General features: G+C 35.4%; 5 protein-coding genes across 5 annotated transcripts; 2 read left to right on the top strand and 3 right to left on the bottom strand.

The window, feature by feature from the left end:
* Positions 1 to 413: 413 nt before the first annotated feature.
* On the top strand, positions 414 to 2115 carry PHYBLDRAFT_160428 (hypothetical protein). Its single transcript, XM_018434180.1, has 4 exons — positions 414 to 729; positions 853 to 1555; positions 1863 to 1933; positions 2056 to 2115. Exon 2 carries the CDS (start codon positions 1064 to 1066, stop codon positions 1316 to 1318), a length of 255 nt encoding a protein of 84 aa, XP_018285621.1. The 5' UTR covers positions 414 to 729; positions 853 to 1063; the 3' UTR covers positions 1319 to 1555; positions 1863 to 1933; positions 2056 to 2115.
* Positions 2116 to 5759: 3644 nt separating this feature from the next.
* On the bottom strand, positions 5760 to 7513 carry PHYBLDRAFT_160427 (hypothetical protein). Its single transcript, XM_018434179.1, has 5 exons — positions 7238 to 7513; positions 6929 to 7084; positions 6421 to 6720; positions 6162 to 6305; positions 5760 to 6058 (listed from the first exon to the last, which is right to left on the bottom strand). The coding sequence occupies exons 1-5, from the start codon at positions 7380 to 7382 to the stop codon at positions 5853 to 5855; spliced, it is 951 nt and encodes a 316-aa protein (XP_018285620.1). The 5' UTR covers positions 7383 to 7513; the 3' UTR covers positions 5760 to 5852.
* A 2141-nt stretch (positions 7514 to 9654) lies between these two features.
* Positions 9655 to 12948, top strand: PHYBLDRAFT_174269 (hypothetical protein; the record flags this gene model as incomplete). The annotated part of the gene is made up of 11 exons (XM_018437218.1): positions 9655 to 9669; positions 9923 to 9955; positions 10069 to 10163; positions 10245 to 10467; positions 10561 to 10605; positions 10845 to 10959; positions 11078 to 11157; positions 11242 to 11337; positions 11465 to 11609; positions 11676 to 12656; positions 12764 to 12948. 11 exons carry the CDS (start codon positions 9655 to 9657, stop codon positions 12946 to 12948), a joined length of 2013 nt encoding a protein of 670 aa, XP_018285619.1.
* A 47-nt stretch (positions 12949 to 12995) lies between these two features.
* On the bottom strand, positions 12996 to 13624 carry PHYBLDRAFT_160426 (hypothetical protein). The gene has a single exon (XM_018434178.1). It carries the CDS (start codon positions 13550 to 13552, stop codon positions 13130 to 13132), a length of 423 nt encoding a protein of 140 aa, XP_018285618.1. The 5' UTR covers positions 13553 to 13624; the 3' UTR covers positions 12996 to 13129.
* A 135-nt stretch (positions 13625 to 13759) lies between these two features.
* On the bottom strand, positions 13760 to 14832 carry PHYBLDRAFT_90636 (hypothetical protein; the record flags this gene model as incomplete). The annotated part of the gene is made up of 4 exons (XM_018443758.1): positions 13760 to 13876; positions 13961 to 14142; positions 14274 to 14547; positions 14647 to 14832. Coding segments are annotated over 4 exons (759 nt in total), but the record flags the coding sequence as incomplete, so codon positions are not given.
* Between the last annotated feature and the right edge of the window lie 5005 nt (positions 14833 to 19837).

The raw sequence follows: 19837 nt of genomic DNA, 5'->3' as shown, positions 1-19837 counted from the left end.
GTTGGTGAATAGTAAATAGAATCTTTTATTTTATTTTTTTAAAAAAAAAACAAGTATGAAAAATGTTAATAATGAACAAGGACAGCAGCATCAAAAAATGAACATCAAAATGTAGATTATAAAAGAAAAAGAAAGTCTCGACTCCCACAATGCTGAATGTTACAAATACCAAATAAAGAAATATCTTAAAAAAAAAAAAAAAAAAAAGGTCTCGATCCCCTTTTCTCTTGTCTTGTCTTGTGGTTTATTTTTAAAAAATAAAAAAATAATAATAAAACACGACAAGAATACATAAAATTATCAAATTCTGGATTTTATTTTTTTGAAATTCTGCACTTCATGTTACATTTTGTGAGATGTGATTTTTATTTTATTATTTTTTTGATATTAATATTGTCATCATTATAATCATCATAATCATAATCATATTATTTTATTTTATTTTATTTTATTTTATTTTAATTTAATTTATGTAATATACTAAATGGAATTTTAAGAATAATTTGCCTGCTTTAATATGGCAGCCAATCGTTTATAATCAGCCAAGAGTTCGGCTACTTCACCTATCTTAAGGTCATCCACAGACTTAACCTCGAGGAACTTCTTTAGGGGTCCTTCTTTCGATCTGGAACTAGATGATGATGACGAGGTTGGCTTTGGGGTGACAGATTGGATAAAATGAGACGGTGCCTGCAGAAGGGCCTGAATAGCCTCTGATCTTGTTGTAGGCTATGTGAAAGACCAAGCAAACCAAAACCAGTCATTCAATGAGTCACTCAATCATTCAATCATTTATACTCCAAAAAAAAAGATCAGAATAAATGTATCTCTTTCTCTTCCTCTTCCTCTTACCTTAAATGTACCCACCCGGCTTTCCATAAAACTAGGCACTGCATTCTCCCATCCTGCCCCACCTGCACTATTGGTCTGATGACTTGAGCTACTCATGCTTTGTTTTCTAGAATTTGGAGCCCCGTGTGCCATGTCCTTGAGTTCACTCAGCGGCTGCTTCTTTTCGGACCCATCGCTAACCTGACGCACCCTGCCGACCATTTCCTCCATCATGCTGGCAGAAGTACCCAAAATTCCAGACTTGTTGGTTCCAGGCCTACCGGATGTTGCAGAAAACCCCGTTGCAGGCCCTGATGCCGGCGCCGGCGCCGATGCCGATACCGACGCTGACGCTGATGCTGATGCTGATGCCGAAGCCGGCGCCAACGCCAACGCCAACGCCGATGCTGATTCTGATGCTGATGCTGATGCTAATACTGACGATGCTGCTGTTGTTGTTGATGATGATGTTGAAGGAGAAGAATAAGAGGAAGAAGATATTTTTGCTGATGATGATAGTAGTGGTGGTTTGAGTAGTTTTGAATTAGTTGCACTTTCACTGTCTGTGGTTCTTTGCCACAGGCGTCCAATTCCATCCAAAACTCGATAAGAGCTGTCGACCACATCAGACATAATTTTAAGTCCACCTGCTGATGCGGCTGAACGCGCATGAGAAGCCGCAGATATGGAGGAGTCTCCAGAGCCATTGAGATCAGTAACATGGCTAGAATAACATTAAATAATATCAATCAATAAAATACTTGCTTAGGAGCTGCACTAACAACATCAGCCATCAATAATACAAATAATAATAATAAAATAAAACCTTCCCTCCTCATCTTCCTCTTCCTCCTTCTTTCCCCCCCCCCTTTTTTTTTTTCTTTTTCTTATATGTATATATTCTGTAAACAAAGGCCCAGACCACTTTATCATACACCATCCTCTAACCCTCTACCCCAGAATATGTCTATATAAAGTATTTCCTTATTTTCATTTATTTATTTAATTAATTAAATGTATTATTATTTTACCTGTAAACGCGGTCAGCAGAGAGTCCCAGGCCAACTAGATTCGTTGTCTCCAAAAAAGACACGGCTGCCATCTACAAATATCAATAAGTTACGCAAATCAATTGTTAAATAAAGTTGGTTAGGAGAAGGAGGAGGGAAGGTGGTATTGGTGCTGTTGTTATTGCTGTTATAAGAGATGTGTAGACAAGATTACCATATTGGTGAGACAATAGCTTGCCTGCCCTGTTATATGGGATTGGCGTCGATAACGTTGAATAAACCTAAGGTTAGAAAGGAAATTTGTTGGATTTGATTTGACGATTGTAAAGATCAGCAAAGGAAGGAGAACATCTGCACTTGCGGAGTGAAGGTTTTGGTTGTCTGAATTTGGCTTTTCTTTTGTCTCATCCTCGTTCTCCTTGACTTTGTTTTCTGTTCCTGTTTCTACTGCTGCTGCCTCCGCTTTTTTTGGTGGTTGCGGTTGAGGTTGAGGTGACGGCGTTGGTGGCACAGTCACTATTACTGGCTGATCCTCCTTTAATTTTGTAGTTTCTTGTACATTTTCTTCCTTATCACCACTATCACCGTTATGATCTTCTTTGGGATCGTCATCGTCGTCTGCGTCCACTAAAGTGTCATCTTCATCAGGTTGGGCAGTAGAAGGAGTAGGAGTAAGAGTAGGAGTAAGAGTTGGTGTTGGTGTCAAAGAAGTGGTATTGGTCTGTCGGAATTCCTTATTTGTTCCAGAATCGATAGAATCAAGTTTTGTTTGTTTGTATTTTTCTGCAAAGCTCTCCATTGCACCTTTATATATGTTTATATATATATGCATATATATTGTATATATTGTATTGTATTTTATTGATTGTAAGCATAATGGAACATGTGTATGTATATGTAAGACAAAAAGGAAGGAAGGAAGGAAAAAGAAGGTCTTTTTATTTGAATTGTACTTACTGACTATAATATGATGTGTCATGACCAAAGCATCCATTTTCTCTTTTGCTCCCAGGATCGAATTCAACTTTTGCAATTGGATACCTGCTGTTTTGACAACTGCATCAATGCTTTCGATTTCTGATTCATTGCTGACCAGGACACCTAGATGTTCCAAATTGAGATCAAGCAAGTTGAGAGCAGCAATACGTGATTCCAAAGCTTCATCGGCCATAGACTCATCTCCACCTGGAGGAGGAAACAAACTAAGTAGCTCAGCATAAGAAAACCAAGCAGATAAGGATATTAAGGATATGTTTACCATTCATATAATGCATTGCATAAATATGTCTCAACTTCATCCAGAAGATCTTCAATTTCATCAGGATTGACACCTGACTGCAGCAAACTAGATCTCACATCTTCCAAGAAATCAAGAATAGTATTGCTTGCTTGGTCCAATGTACGCGGCATATTTTTGCGGTATCTTTTTACAAATCTATTCTTTTCCTTTATTAGCTTCAATTGTTATCTTTATCGTTGCCGTTGAAAAGAGAGAGAGAAAATCAATTAAATGAACGAAATAGAAAGACTTCTTACGCATCCGCAAGTGCATTCGCCAAGCCGTTTGAAAGAATAGGCTCGACTTGGTTAATTTCTCGGCTGTCCCACTCAATGACATCTGTCTTTGATATCGGCTTTTGGATCAGCATGACGTTTATATGTTTGTCTTTGATAGGTATCTGCACATGGCTTGCAAGAATAGGGTATGTGGGCTGATCAGGGGAAATAGAAGAGGTATCGAGGCGGAAATTGTCCAATCCTTGTCTACATACATATAAATGTACATGTACATATATTTCATTTAATTTAATTTAATTTAATTTAGTTTAATTTGGTTTTATTTATTTTTTGGTCTTGTTTGTAAATGTTACTTACTTTGAACCATCAGATCCATCGTTGATCAATTGACGTCCTGGTGGAACAATACCCAAAGCAACAAATTTATCTCTATAGTGTACAATATATGTATTTAAGTATATAAGCGTACGTAAGTGTGTATATTGTCAAATGAAGAAGAGACTCAGCATCTATAGTACTGCAGCTTACTTTTGAAAGGTACCTCTGATACCGCTAAGAGAGTTTGCTTGAGACATGTCACTGTTTTGATAGACAAGGACATGATCATGAATAAACTCTCGATCGATGATGATAAAAGGATGTGAAGGGCGGGAGACAGGTAGTAACAATACAGATTGTTGGTACTTTTATATATATATATATTTATACATACATGTAACCAATTATTATTATTATTAGTATTATTATTTATACATGTGTATCCATGTATGTATGTATGTATGTGTGTGTGTGTATATGTACGTGTGCTAATGTTGCTTCTCAATGTCTCTTACTTTGTTCTGGGATAACAGCAAGTCAACAATGTCATCAAATTCGCCTTCTGTGTCTTGAAGGCGTGACAATGTGAGCATGGCCCATGAGTTTACTGGTACGGGTATTGATGATGAAGATGACAAGATGGACGAGAATGTCGAAGAAGTTGAATTCTTGGAACCATTTCCAAGATTTGATCGTCCGGGTGTAGATTGCTGGTTACGATTGACATTTTCTGTACTAGCTATACGCTGTAAAAAACTTGGTCGATTTGAATCATCAGACGTATTGTTGTTTTTGTCATTGTTTGTCGGAACAGAGGGTGAACTGCTAGTACGACGAAAGCTTTCAAAGGTGAACATCGTTTGAAAGAAGGAAAGAGAAAAAAAAACAAAAATAAAAAAAAACTAACTAACTAAATAAGCTTGGTATTATATTCTTATTAATATTTAAACCAAAGAGAAAGCATAAAAAACAAGACCAAAACTAAAACTAAAACGAAATAAAACACCTCTCTATTCCTTTTCTTGCTTCTTCTTTTTTGCTTGTGTGCTTTATATAATATTTCTTATGTCTCCTGTTAGTTATTTTATTTTACTTTTGCTTTTGTTTTTTTTGGGGGGGTTTTTTTGGCACTGTATTAAATAAAGCAAGAAAAAAACTAATAATTGAAGTATTCAATTCAAAGGGGTGTATAAGAAAAGGAGAAAGCAACCATCGTGACTTGCAAAGACAGAACCTCTTTAGGGTCAATTACCCATTCACTTTATTTTTATTTTATTTTATTTTATATATGTATACAAAAATAAATTGAAAATATATATATATATATATTATAGAATAGAATCTAACCTTTTCTTTCGCTTTCTCTCTTTCTTCTTTAACATTGGGAGATAAAGACGTAGATAGCGAACCTTTTATTTTCACACACTAATTCTACATCCTTCAAGTTGACATTCTGGACATATCAAAAATATAAGAAAGTAAAGCAGAATGAAAAAACAAAAACTCAAGTCGATTTGAAATAGCAACCATTACAGTAAAATATTTTCTTTGCTTAATTAATACGGATGTAAAGTAGCTTGTATATATAACTTTTCTTATATATATACATATATATATATATATATATAAGCTGTATCGATTGTATGGCCTACTTTTTCTTTTTACTTATTTTGTCTGTAAAGAAGTATGAAAACTAAAACCCAAAAATTATTTGCTGTTTCTAACTCTTATTTTAACTGCAAGCCAGTGCTTTTGTCGGCACTCTTATATTTGCATCGGCGATATATGGCTTAAATTGCAGTCAACATTCAATTTAGTAATACTTTTTTAGCCTTTTTACCAGCAGTCACTTATATCGGTCTTGTAAATATTACTAAACATATTCGGAGTAAGAAACATCCATTCGATTTAGTAATAGTAATATAATTTGGCTACTCCCAACTTTATTACTAAATCGAATATCGACTGTACTTAAATATATATTTAAATCAAGAATAGTCGGATATGTGAATACGTGTGCGGAAAGCAAATATAGAACAGTCGGCGATTACATATAGTAAAACAAAGGAAAGACATGGGAAAAAAGAAAAATAGAAATGTAAAATGTCCTATCAATATTTCACATTTTTGTTTTTTTTTTTTTGGTCAAGTATTCCAAAAAAAAAAAAAACTTCTTTAATCAGACATGTCAATTGAAAAATTTGTGATCTGTGGGAGATAAGCCCAGGAGCTTAGATCAAGCACGTGTAAGTCATTGTAAAACGTTTTCCCATCGAACCCCCCGAATACGAATAGCCTGCTATCGTAAAACACCATGGTATGGTAGCCACGTGGGGAAGGTGTCTGTCCATAGACCTTGCGAACTTCCCAGTGCATTGAAACTAATCCACGAAAGACAAAAGACAAAAAAATTGTTAATTATTTGATTATCAATAAGTACACAAGTGTAGCTTATATACAAAAAAAAAACACAATCTTACTTACTTAGATTGAGTAATAAAAGATCATTGGAATAATAATGCCCATCGTGTCCTGCCATGATAAACAAAAAGGATCCTATACACACTGTTGCATGGGACAGTCTCTTGGGATTATGACTCATTTTGACATCGTTCCACTCCATGGTTTCTACATCAAAAATTTTAAAAAAATAAGACGATCAATCAAACAAAAATAAATCAAATCAAACAAATAAACAAGTAAACAGTTGAATAGTAAAAATAGAGAACAAAAAAGAGCTTACCTAGATTAAGGAGGTGGATATCTCCGTAACACGCATGCCCATCACTACCACCATAGACCACAAGTATGTTCCCCACCAGGGTTCCGGTTTGGTAGCCTTTTGCGATGGGTTTTGGACCCGTGGTTTCTATTGTAGCCCAGGTGAAGGTGTTCAGGTCTAGGGCATGAACATCATTCAGAGCACGATCACTGTCTCCTCCGCCAAACAAATAAAATGTCTTGTTCCATATCACTGTCGTGTGCGCTCGGCGTGGTGAAGGTATCGGTCCTTTTACTTCCGGCTGTGTCCACAACATGGATACTTAATATATAAAAATAAACAAGAAATAAGAAATAAGAAATCAACAGCACAACATAATATAATACAGTACAGTATAGTACAGCACATCCCAGCACATCCCAGCACATCCCAGCACAGCACAGTACAGTAAAGTACATTATGGTGCAACACAAAATGAATTGAATATAATAATAATATCTATTTATTAATCAAACTTAGAATAGCTTACATGTATCAAATACATAGAGGTGATTGTAATAGGTTGGTCCATCGCCACCTCCAAACATATAGATCTTCTTTTCTTCTTCATCAACTGCAGCAAAATGGGCTCTGCAGGGAGGAGGTCTGTCTCCGTGCACGATTGGCTTTGTCCAAGTAAAGGTATCTGTGGGGAAGGAAGGGTAAAGATAAGAGAAAAAGGAGATAAAATGAGGTGAAATGAGGTGAGGTGAGGTGACAAAACCAGCAAATATCATGCTTAATAATAGTAATAACAAGCCCAAATGTTTTTAAATCAAAAATAGTAAGTAGTACGTACCTAATTCCAGCATGTAAACGTTTTGCATACATCCACGGCTGTCTGATCCGCCAAAGACGTACATTATACCGTCTACAACTACACTTGCGTGGCCACGGACCGGCTTAGGGGGTGTACCATAGGTAATTGGCCGTGACCAGTACATTGCGGGTGCTGGCGCGGTTGGGATACACAATAAGGTGGGTTTTTCAGAAGGATTCTTTGGTAAGGCTGTTGGTGGATAAAGTTCACCCACAGGCCGTGGTGACATACTAGCTCTTGATTGTATTGCTCTCTGGTTATATTTTTGCTTTATTGAACCTAAGTTACACACAGTCAATATTAGCACAAATCACTATAATATGTATATATATCTATATTATATTATACTATATTATATTATATTATTCTATATATTTATATATCCATTTTATATATTTATTTATGTATAATATTAGCTTTAATGCAAAAGTATCTAGATATATATATATATATATATACCATTTGTAGTGTCAAATGAATTTCGTCTAGGAAAAGATGGACTGGAGAGTCGGAGGCTACTAGCCGAGCCTTGGGTTGAGCTTGACGAGCCGGTGCCCTGAACCATATTTCCGAGACTTGGTGTACCGAGACTTTGGAGACTCCCTATGCTGTCGGTATCTAATCGGTGTCGACTTTCGTTATGCTGTGATAGACTGGTCAGAGTATTTGGTCTTGAGGATATTGAAACCTTTGATTCTGAATCAGATCTAAAATACAATTATATCAATTATATCAATTATATAATATAATTAGATAAAATTATAGATTTATGCGTTTATATAGTCATTTAGAATCCAAGGTACATTAAGCAAAATACATATAGAGGAGGGTAAAGGAAACATGTTATAAGAAACATTGTGAATCGACTGGTTTCTCTTGCAATATCTATCTATCTATTTATTTATTTATTTATTTATTTACTAACTTTTTACTAAATGATCCAAGAGGTGCTGGAATACTGGGACGAGCTCCGGTTGATGATAGCGACCGTTTCATACGGTGCATAAGATTGAAACTTGATGAGGCGGTTGGGGTGTCAGGAAGTGGTAAGGTAGGGCTACTGGGTGGTGGGCTACGGAAGCCGAGTTGATGAGGAAGAAACTGTGCTCTGGACATCATTTATTAATTTTGTTTGAATTTGGATTTGGATTTGGATTTGGACTTGGTATTTTTCAAAAAGAAGTAACGAGAGAGAGAGAGAGAGGGAGAGAGAGAGAGAGAGAGGAAAATATAGAGAGATTGAGAGATGGAGAGAATTAGAGAGGGAGAAAAAAAAGGAAAGGAAGAAAAAAAGAAAAGAAAACTACAAAGGAAGCTTGCACCCGCTGTATCCGCACAGTGTGTAACCGAGTCTAGTATTCAATGATCCTATAATATCTTCACCTATTCTCACTCTTTATATATATATTTAACTTTTTATAAAGTAAAATAATGAGATAGACTAAAGCACTTTGTGAGGCTAATTAAGATCCAATCAACTGCAGTTTCAACAAAATATCAAAAGAGAATTCTCGGTATTAGACATAAGCTACTTATAATCTATATTTGCAGTGTTATCCAAGCTCATTACAATATTAAGTAGGTGATATATATATATATATAAATTCATACACTAGTTTGAAAAGATTAATTTGCTGCCAAGTAAAATTAGATATACAAGTTTTTGTAAATTTATGTTTCTGTTGCTGTGGAAACATTTATTCTGTAAGAAACATTTATATATATTTTTTGTGCGTATATAACTTTAGGCACTTGTCTATTTGATTTAATTCTCTTGTGGATAGTGTAACGTATGATTGTAAGACACGGGTACAAATGTGAAAGTAAAAAGGAAAGAAAGAAAGAAGGCAAAGAAGGATTGATTGTCGATTGAAACATGTACAACTCATATTTGAATTCTTTCTTCTTTTTCTTTGCCTGCCTGCCTATAATATTTATTTCTTTATTTATCTCTCAGAAATATCAGTCCTTATTTTTCGTACATTCAAAAAATAATGTCTCTTTCTTGTATCTGTGAGAATAATCAAAGTAGTGCCCATAATACTATTTCCAAAATAGTATATACACTGTATATTTATTTTATTTTATTTTATTTTATTTTTATTGATGTATCCAATAAAACCTCAATTTGCACAAGGGGAGTTGTAAAACTAGATCTTCCTCATATAAAGCTTTATTGATTTTTGCTAACCTCATGGCGCTGTCAGATATTATTCAATCTTATATATATATATTATACATACGCATGTGTATGTGTGTTGATATGATTCAAATATGTGCTGGTTGCTTTGGCCATGTGTACCTGACATATCTATATTGAGCTCCCGCACAAGTACACACACGCACACACACGCATATATCAAAAGGGTAAGAAAAAAAATCATATCATTGTTGACATGGATCTTAATATGGTAAAATTTGGATAAATTTGCTTTTGGTTTGCCCTTTAAGAAATCACAAAAAATCACTCTTCAGCTGACGAACCTGGCTCCATATATATATATATTGTTTTACCTTGGTTATTTATTCAACTGGCTCATCATCACCATCTCCTTCTTGTTCTTCTTCTTCTTGTTATTATTATTTCTGTTTTTTTTTCAGTACTTCTTTAATATTAAAATCTCTCTTTATAAATTTACAATTTTCTTTTTATTACTATGCCAGGACAACTGTATTTCGCAGATAACTTTTGGGCAAGTAAAATAGATAGATATTTATATATTAATAATTAGCTAATTAACTAATTAACGAGCAAATAATAATCAATTGTCATTATTATTGTTATTGTTATTGTTATTGAAATCAAATAGGAAAATGACCAAATTAACGGAACTACTGTCCTGACTAACCGAATGCGAGATGCAAAGCATTCTTGCGAGTTACTGAAGCATATATATGAAGCAAGGTAAGCCAAAAAAAAAAACAGAAAAAATTACCCAGCCAAAAGATTAATAACGTTTGATATTTTATGCCAATATAAATAAAGAGCTTCCATCGAACAAGAATACGGACAGAGAATGATGCAAATGGCACAAGATATCAGAGTACCTGATGAGGAAACTGGAGGTGTTAGAGATATAATAGATGCCGTTCAGCAGGGATTAGAAAGCACAGCAGAAAATAAATTGCAGTTGTCTGAAGCAATAAGATCCAATCTTGTACTTCCACTGTCGAACCTAATCCAAGGACAAAAGAGCATTAAAGCACAGGTAATCTTTGTGCATAATTCTCACACATTAGCACACACACACACACACACAAAGAAGAATATTGCACTAAATTTTATATGTATATACTTGTAGACAGATTCAACTATTCAAAAGTCCCTCAGTGCCCGACAATTACATGTAAGTAAATGTATATATATACCTTAATTAACAATACCTAACCAAATAATCTATGTTCGTTTGAGGGGTTTATTTTATCTTAGGTCCAGTCAGTATTAAAGGTTGGTTTAAATACAAAGAAGAAGAGAAATAAGAGGGAAAAATATATCTTTTTTTTGTTTCTCTTATATGTTACTATCGAGAGGGTTGTCTCACAGATACTTCTTCTTCTTCTTTGTATATATATCTTGGTGTTCAAGACTCGCGAGAGATACAATTCCGAATGCTTAAGAGCCAATAAAGAACTGCAGAAATGTACAGCCAAAGAACGAAAATCTCATTACATGAGGTCAAACACTGTGATCAACAACCTATGTAATATACATACATATATTTATTTATTTATCTTTTAATTTTAAAGCTTACTGATCACGGATATCAAACATAATTATTGATCATATAACTCATTATACTCTTTTATATATGTTCTTAGATAAAGATCACGAAGATTCCATGACCCATCTTGAAACAGCTGTGAATAACTGGAATACCGAGTGGCGATTTGGCTGTGAGGTAAATCACTAGAAAAACGAGACATATCAATAGTTGAAAACTAATAATTCGGGTTTCTCTTCTTTAACAAATATATATATAAAGATATTCGAGCAACTTGAAGAAGAACGGATAGAATTCTTTAGGGAAAACCTTGCACAGTATTACACACTATTGTTAGAAAATTGTGAGACAAAAGAAGTAAGACCATACACATACACAAAAATATACATAGAAGCATTACTATTACTATTATTATCAGTTGGTTATTTTGTTTGTTTCATTGATTATTTTAATAACCTAACTAATTCATGTAATTTTTTTTTAGTCATTTGATATTTCACGTCAGAATGTTCTTGATATTAATGTTGATAAGGAACTCGATCAATTTGTCAAAGACCATAGATCAACCAGCACAATCCCAAATATGATAGATTACATCAGCTTTTCAGCAGCTACTGCCACTACTGATGGTACTACTGCCCATACTAATCATACTATTGGTACTGGTACTGGTACTGGTACGGATACCGATACAGATACAGATACAGATACTAATCCGCAGCAAGATGTAACCAGACAAAGATTCGAACAGACCACAGAACATACACCACGCCGAGATCCAGACCCTAGACCTTCTAAATCAGTCCTTAAAAACAAAACTCCAGAAATAAAACAAAATATACGATCATCACAGCCATCAAAACTGTCACAGCCACCACAGGAAGCTCCACGGGCCATGTTGGCTCATATGAAAATATATGATTGGGAGGAGAGTGACGAGGACCAAGACAGTGACGAGTATCAAGAGAGTGACATTGAAAATGACAATGGTAGTGACAGCTACAGCTCTCACGATCGAGAGATAGCACGGACAATAGCTCAAGCTTCCAAAGACGAATGCCATGATAATCATCTTGTAACCAGCTCTCCGCTACCCATGACCTCTTCCGCCGAACCGTCCGTCGATCCAATTTTGGATATGCCTTCTGTTGATGCAAACTTTGATGACTCGCCCCGGTCATCTAGTTCGAGAGTCAATGACGAACTCGAAGACATGCTGCAACAACTCGAAAAACAAAAGAAGGTTTCCAGTATTGGTTCTGCCAAAGGAGCCAGTATTACATCCTCACGCTACCCACCTCGTCAACGACCGACTAAAAATACTACTACTACTACTACTGCTGCTAGTGGTACTGCTAGTGCTATTAGTGCAACTAAAATTAATCACCTTCAGCGTAATGAAAGCGGTAGATCCACAAGTTCGATGGAGTCATCTGCAAGTGATGACTTATTTGATCCTGTGTCCAGAAAATCCACTGCTCCCACTCTCTCGAGTGTTGGGTCGGGTAATCCACTTGGAACAAGCAGAAACACACTGGCAGATTTGGATATGAATGTGAATCCAAATCGGCAGCAGAGTCCAAGCACAGGCCAGAGCAGAAATGATCTAGAATCTTGGCGATCAGAATCCATGAGTCCATCTAATACGGGTACTGAACTGACATTTGTTGATTACGGTAAGCTTAGAGAAAGAGAGTAGAATATTAGAGAAAGATTTGTTTGAATCGATTTGCCTGGAGTGTCCCGCATTAAACTCTATATATATATATATATAAACTCTTAGCAATTGCTCGATTTGATTATGCTGCAAAGGATGAAGATGAGATTTCATTTACAAAGGGAGATCTGTTGGGAATTATTGATAAAAACGAGGATGGTTGGTGGTTGAGTCGTCGCTGGGAAGAAGCCAGTGGATGGTCAGAACAAGGTTGTGCCCCAAATAATTACTTGACATTGGTTGAAGCGTAGATACATGTAGATAGACATATTCTTTTCTGAATATCACATATTGTTTTATATATATCATTTTTACCATTCTTTTAACGTTAAAATACATCCTTTTCTCTCTTTTCATTTTAATAAGAGTAAAATATCAAGTGTTAAAATAACATAAGAAGAAAGGAATAGGTTTACAAAGGGACTTTTTTGTTTAGTAGTCCTCCTCGTAATCACTGTATCCGCCAGAATCGTAACCAAACTCATCATTTAGTTCATCCACACCAGGTACATCAGTCATATCAGGCATTTCCTTGTTCATCGCTGCTTCGTCTTCATAATCTTCCATCTCATCATACTCTCCATCACAGTAATCATCTTCGCGGAAATCTTCATTCACTTGAGCTTGATAGATACCATCGTATGTTTGGTCTGCATAGTAAGCTTGGTTTATTTGAGCATATTCCACACTCTGATCTGCGTTGGCCAGCCCAAATCCACCAAAATCACCATTACCACCACTGTCTTCGAATTGACTTTCCAACATTGACCATCGATCCATGGCTGTGATTTCTCTCACCAGGTATCCTTCTGAATCTCTGCGGATCAGAGACGGTGCCCCACTTTGGGCACCCATTTCAGCATCCTCTGAAAATATCTTTAATTTTGGGTCGTTTGGATCTCGAGGAGGCCAATAAAAAGGTAATTTTGGATCTAGGTATCATGGCTATGATTATTATATATTCGTGTGTGTGTGTGTGTATGTGTGTATGTATATTTCTCTGTGTCCACCTACTCATATATATATATATATATAAAATTACAAATTACCTGTGCCCTGAACAACCGGAAAAGAAAGACCATCTGTAGTTATAGACTGTGGCCAGAACCACAATAAAGGGTTCTTACCGAGTACTTGACTAACATTACTGTAGATTCCTAGTGAATATGGAAACTCGACCTATTTTATGTATTTATAAACCAATCAATAGCATTTTTTTTCGTTTAGTATTATTAATGATGCCACTATAAAATCTTGACTTACTGGTTCAATGCTTCTTCGTTTTACGAGTTTCTTGACTCTACTACGTTCAGAGGATTCAATTGTTGTCTGTCCTTTGATCACAGAATTGATGTGAAAGATACTCAACAGTCCCACACTCAAGAGTACAATAATCAATAATAACAAGTCTATACCAAACATCACTTGACGTAATACACTCTTTTCTGGCTCCTAATACATACATATACAACAGATGGGATTTTAGATGTGGTATACAGTAAGAACAATACTTCAAATCATATACTTGAACCCCTCTGATTTTTTTATTATTATTTTGTTTTACTTACCATAATACTACGTCGAGGAGCAGTGATGGGATGTAATTGTTGAAGAAATAATAAAAATGCATAACCACATGTCAAATCAACCGAGATTACAAAGCGAATAAAGTGACCGTAATTGGCATGACCAACGCAATTATTGATCCATGGACAATGATGGTCCATTCTCAGTACACATGAGTTGCATTGACGACAATGGTGAGCTCTGGGAGGTTTATAGGTTGAGCATGACTTGCAGTAACGAGGCTTTGGTTCTTCTGAATCTGGGAATAGAGATTTGGGTGGTTCCTAATTGACAGACGACGAAACATATATACATGTATTGGTTTGTTGGTTTGTTGGTTTGGATAGAATGACATAAGAATGTATTGCATGTATGTCTATTACCCATCCTTCAGGTATCTTGCCAGGATGGGTTGTGCAAGCGAGATAATAGTTGTAATAGATAAAAATCAGCCCAACCGAAATTGGGGTAAGCATCCATGTGTCATGATAGGCTGGCCAAAGTACGATCCATCGTGCTGTAATCGCCAAGAAAGTTATGAGTAGGATTACAACAGCAACAACAACACGACCGGGAAATGACTCGAGCATAACTAAAGAGGACTCTGACAATTATATGTATGTGCTTGGATGAACATGTCCTGGATAAGACTAAAGCCGTCACACAAAAGTATAGGCAAGAAAAAACAGGGCAGAAAGTCAGTTACCAAAAAAAAAAAAAAAGAAAGGTTCTAATGTGTGAATGTGGAAGTCAAAATTCACTAATATACTTTATATATTTCACCATCTTTGTCTGCTTGTAATTTTTTTTTTTTTTGGTTTTGTTTGTGTTTTGTAAACCCCAAAAATGAACACAAGATTCTCCTCCTTCTCCTCCTTCTCCTTCTCTTCTTCTTCTCTCTTTCGCTGTATTATTTAGTGTTTCTCCTTAATAGTTATTAGACCAGTAGTAGACTATGTTTATGATTGGTAAAGAAATATGTACAAAAAAGAATAAACTGGTTTCAGAAGCATCTGCTGTAGCTCATTCTAGATTTCACACTCTCTATTTAGTCGTTTGTTTGTTTTTATGTCTGCCTGTTTAAAGGTTGATAAATAGAGTCGAGCATCAATCGAAAACACGGTAAGTTCTAAAAGAATGATGAGAGAACTATATAAAAAGAAGAAAAAAGTCTAATATTCTTTATTTTTGTCCTACTTGTAGCATATTTTAATAAACTGAAATACAAATAGGTCAATATATATATATATATAGTAGATATTCGTTTGTGTGATACTCTTGATATTTTACAACTCTTTGTATTAACTTGACTATTAATAATTAAGGATTAAAGGGGAGGAGGGAGGGAAGGTTTGGACAAGAATACAACTTAGTATAATGTCAAATGCAAATTCCAAGTATTGGTTTTTGTCGGTAAAGATCAGATAACATAGTATGGGCTTGTATAAGTTGTTATTATTATTTTTTGAAAAAAAAGGGGGAATTCAGTCCAAATGTACAGCTATCTTCGAGTGGATCTAACCAAATCATATTGTCAGTACTATTCATTCAATATATAGATATTTAATACTAAATTCAAAGAGTCAAAGGTAATTCCATATTATATATACATATAGATGTACAAAAATATTACAAATTAACTATCTGTCTTTCTCTCTCTCTCTCACACTGTGCATGCGTACATGTCTTTGCCTTCTGATAGTTATTTTTATGCTAATGTACAGATTTAATGACAATTTTGTGGGATTTCTTATCGGAGAACATCCTTTTTCTCCTTCCTTTCATCCTTCTTTACTTGGGTGACTATTTGCCTATCGGTATGTCGGTCTGTCTGCTTTTATTTCTTAGCACGGCTTGGCATACATGTAGGCAGTTTGGTACAATATCTATATAAGATATAAAACATACACATTAATGTGCCCAGTTAGACTTGATCCTGCAACTGATTTACATTCTAAAAATAATAATAAAAAAAAATTGAATGCGGGCACTTCTCTCTCTCACACACACGCACACACACACACACTCTCTCTCTCTCTCTTTGACTTTATATATATATATATATATATCTTTTTTAAGCATGTGTACATGAGTGTCTGTGTACAGATATGTGTATACATATTGATATTACCATTTGATGAAAAGGTACAAATATTTTGGTATCAAATAAATGAACCAAAAAGTAAGAATACTAATAGTCATTAGATAAAGGCAGTAACAGTTATCTAGAATATATGTTAGTATACGTCTTATATGTCTTTATCTCTATATTTGCTATCCCGGTGGCTATTAATCTAACTGCGTAGGTACCAAGGTCTTTGTAGGACGAGTCCCGCGTACTAGTGTCACCCAAATATAGGGCGTACATTTCATCTATGGAGAAATATTTCTATTATTATGAAAATTTATTTATTTATTTATTTTGATGGCGTCCCTCTCGGTTTTATGCATGTTCTTTGGAATTAACTAATAACAAGTCTAAATAACTCTTTCTCTCTCGGACACACACTCTTAATTTTAGTCTATTTCTATTTAATTATATTTGTATTATTAGTTATTAGTGTCAATGACAGCCATAGCAATTGATTAATATATCTATATCTAAATACTTCTTTAAAATTTATTTATTTATTTATTTTCCTTTTCTAAGTATCTTATTGTCTGATATATTTTTTGTCATGAATGAAAAATATAAGATGATTGTTTCCAAGCAACAATATCCATACATATAACATATATCTATATAGATAAATGATCCTTTAAAGAGGAAGTTTTGGGCGTAAAAAAAGAAGGTTTGTGGTACAAGAATGAATATTGTACATATATATATATGACTATATATTGTGGTAATGGTAGAGATGAATTAAGATATTGATTATTTAAACTATATAGGAAAATCTAGTGATTTTACTCATCATCTATATTGATCTACAAGAGATCAAAGGAGTTATGACCTTAATGAGTGAATCTGAAAGAAAATAGAAGAGAAGGAGATAGGATGAGGGGGAAATGTTTGAACACACACACATATATGTATATACATCTCTCTTCTTCTTCTTCTTCTTCTTCTTCTTCTTCTTCTTCTTCTTGCGCAGCACTTTTTTGTGTTGAACCAGGGAATACCAAAGAGCGCGCTAGATGGAGCCAAAAAAAAAAGAGAGAGAGAGAGAAAGTGTAAATATTATATATGTATATATTACATGTGTGTGACCATGAATGGTACAACCATTTAGATATATTCAGTTGCTTAAAATATTTGACTTGGAGATACAGCCAGAATGTAAATGCGTTGCTTTTATTCATTGTTCTTTGATGAGATAAAATGATACATTGTCTTACTAGTATCATAGCAACAAAACTAAAGAAGTGTTAAAGTTAACCTTATATATAAAAATATATTTAAAATAAAAAAAAATAAAAAAAAAGAAAGAAAACTCGAGTTGTGAGAGGAGATTCGGATATTCAAAAAAAAACAATATAGAATAATTTATTTATTTTATATAATTTATATTTCTGTATTTTATATTTTAGTAAACTAGATTAGACAAGACTACGAAACTTCTTCTTCTTCTTACTTCTTCTTCTTCTTCTTTTTCACTTATCTACTTCTTTAAATAAATATCTAGATATCCTTAACTACTTCTGATGCCACATGATGCCATCTTCGCACTTCAAAAGGATCTCAAGCGGTCAAAGCTTCAATCGTCTTTCTTACGTCGCATTGTCAATTCGCCACTTCCGTCCAAATCAACACCACCCACCAGAAAGAAATCCGAAACATCCCAATCACTTCCTACATCTCCTGCTTTGCCTGCCTTATCTGCCTCTCCTGCCTCCAGCTTTACTCCCCTTACGCCTACTCCTCCGTCACTCAACAAGATCCAGTCGGCTGGTGCGATGATCTTTTCCAGAAAGTCTCGAACATCTGCCCCGCCCACACCGGTACCCACACCGGTACCAACACCGACAAGCACTACTCCCTCAAAACTATCAAGGCTACAGAGCAACAAACCTCGACCGCTATCACAACCAGTTGTCCCGACCCAACCATATTATCAACCTCAAACGCAAACCAAGTCCAAGACACAGATACAGATCCATATAAACGAAGAGGAAGAAACGAAACTGAAATCAAAAATGAAATCAAAATCAACAAAACCAACAAAATCAAAAACCTTTTCAAATTCAAATTCAACTTCAAATTTTAAATCAAATGCGAACCTAAAATCAAAACCAACAAGACCAACAACAAGACCACAGCCGCAGCCACAACAAGAACAAGAACAAGAACAAGAACAGGAACAGGAATCACAATTACAATTTAACTCGGAACAAAAACAGCAAGAACAACAGAAGCGAGAGCAATATTCACGTGTACCTCATCAACCACGACGACGGCCTCTCTCGGATTTCTTTGGATTGACCGACAGCGGAAGTGTAACCGCAGATGTGGTAATGGATACCAGGCGCCACAGCCAATGGGATTTCAGCTCTCGGTCGGGTAGCTCTACTCCCGAAAGCCAGCCCCAGAGTCTGATGAGCACTAATAGTAGTGCAAGCAGTCAAAGTGAGAAATCCCAAGGCGTGTGGCCTATTGAAGATGAAGACAAAAAGAAAGACAAAGAGATAGATAGAGATAATAATAACAGTAATAATAATAATGAAAATGAAAATGAAAATGACAGAAAAGCCTTCATCCAGCCTTCAGAATCACGCTTGGTGAACTTCTTTGTAACGAAGTATCCAACTAATAGTAGTAGTCTTTCGATGGATGTATCAGGAGAAAAATGTCAGCCATCCATGCGCACCCGGACTGTGTTTGGAAAAGGAATGGATGTGTCTAGAAAAGAGCGAAAATGCATGCAGGTCTGGAGTGTAACCACATCAAGGCTATCCCAAGACTACCTTGAACAAGTAATATGCAATGAGATTAAGAAACAGAATACATACATACATACATATATATATATGCTTATTAACTTTTAACAATTATATATTCATAAAGCCTGATCGTCCTATTACTCGACGTGATGAAGCAGTCGCAAGATTTATCGTCCACGAACTCTATGTGACCGAACAATCGTATTTCCAGCTTCTGACCCTGATACGACATGTAAGCCTTTCTTTCTGTCTGTCTGTCTGTCTGTCTGTCTGTGTCTTTTTTATTTTGAGCAAGAATATTTTTGGAGTCTGATAAGAGATGAAAGGAGAGATGATACATAAAAAAATAAAAATAATAATAATACTAGCAATACATGGACCCAATGCTGGCTGCTTCAGTGGCCCGTCCACCACTCGTTAAACAATCCGACATTCCTGTCCTGTTCCGCCACCTACCCGACATGCTGGCCGTGTCTTCCAAGATTATCGGTGCCATTGATCATGAAAGCAATGCACCGACTGCCTGGCGTGAGTTTGAATCGGTGTGTTTGGGTCAAGTGTTCAAGCGGCTAGAGAACGATCTTGGCGTGTTTGTTCGCTATGCAGTTCATTACAGAGTTCATGCAAAGGCAATTCGACGGGCATCAAACAATGTGCTTGTTCTCAAGATTGAACAGGTCCGTGCTTTTACTT

This window comes from Phycomyces blakesleeanus (genome assembly GCF_001638985.1).
Source record: "Phycomyces blakesleeanus NRRL 1555(-) unplaced genomic scaffold PHYBLscaffold_29, whole genome shotgun sequence".
In the NCBI taxonomy this organism is placed as follows: Eukaryota; Fungi; Mucoromycota; class Mucoromycetes; order Mucorales; family Phycomycetaceae; genus Phycomyces; species Phycomyces blakesleeanus.
The sequence above is the reverse complement of the archived record's forward strand: the minus strand, read 5'-3'. Positions and strand labels throughout refer to the sequence as shown.

Coding starts and splice junctions, on each gene's coding strand:
- PHYBLDRAFT_160428 (XM_018434180.1), top strand. CDS start 1,064: ATGCTGGCAGAAGTACCCAAAATTCCAGACTTGTTGGTTCCAGGCCTA.
- PHYBLDRAFT_160427 (XM_018434179.1), bottom strand. CDS start 7,382: ATGTACTGGTCACGGCCAATTACCTATGGTACACCCCCTAAGCCGGTC. Junction 7,085..7,237: donor CGTTTACATGCTGGAATTAG/GTACGTACTACT, acceptor CCTTCCCCACAG/ATACCTTTACTTGGACAAAG. Junction 6,059..6,161: donor TCTTTTATTACTCAATCTAA/GTAAGTAAGATT, acceptor TTCGTGGATTAG/TTTCAATGCACTGGGAAGTT.
- PHYBLDRAFT_160426 (XM_018434178.1), bottom strand. CDS start 13,552: ATGGGTGCCCAAAGTGGGGCACCGTCTCTGATCCGCAGAGATTCAGAA.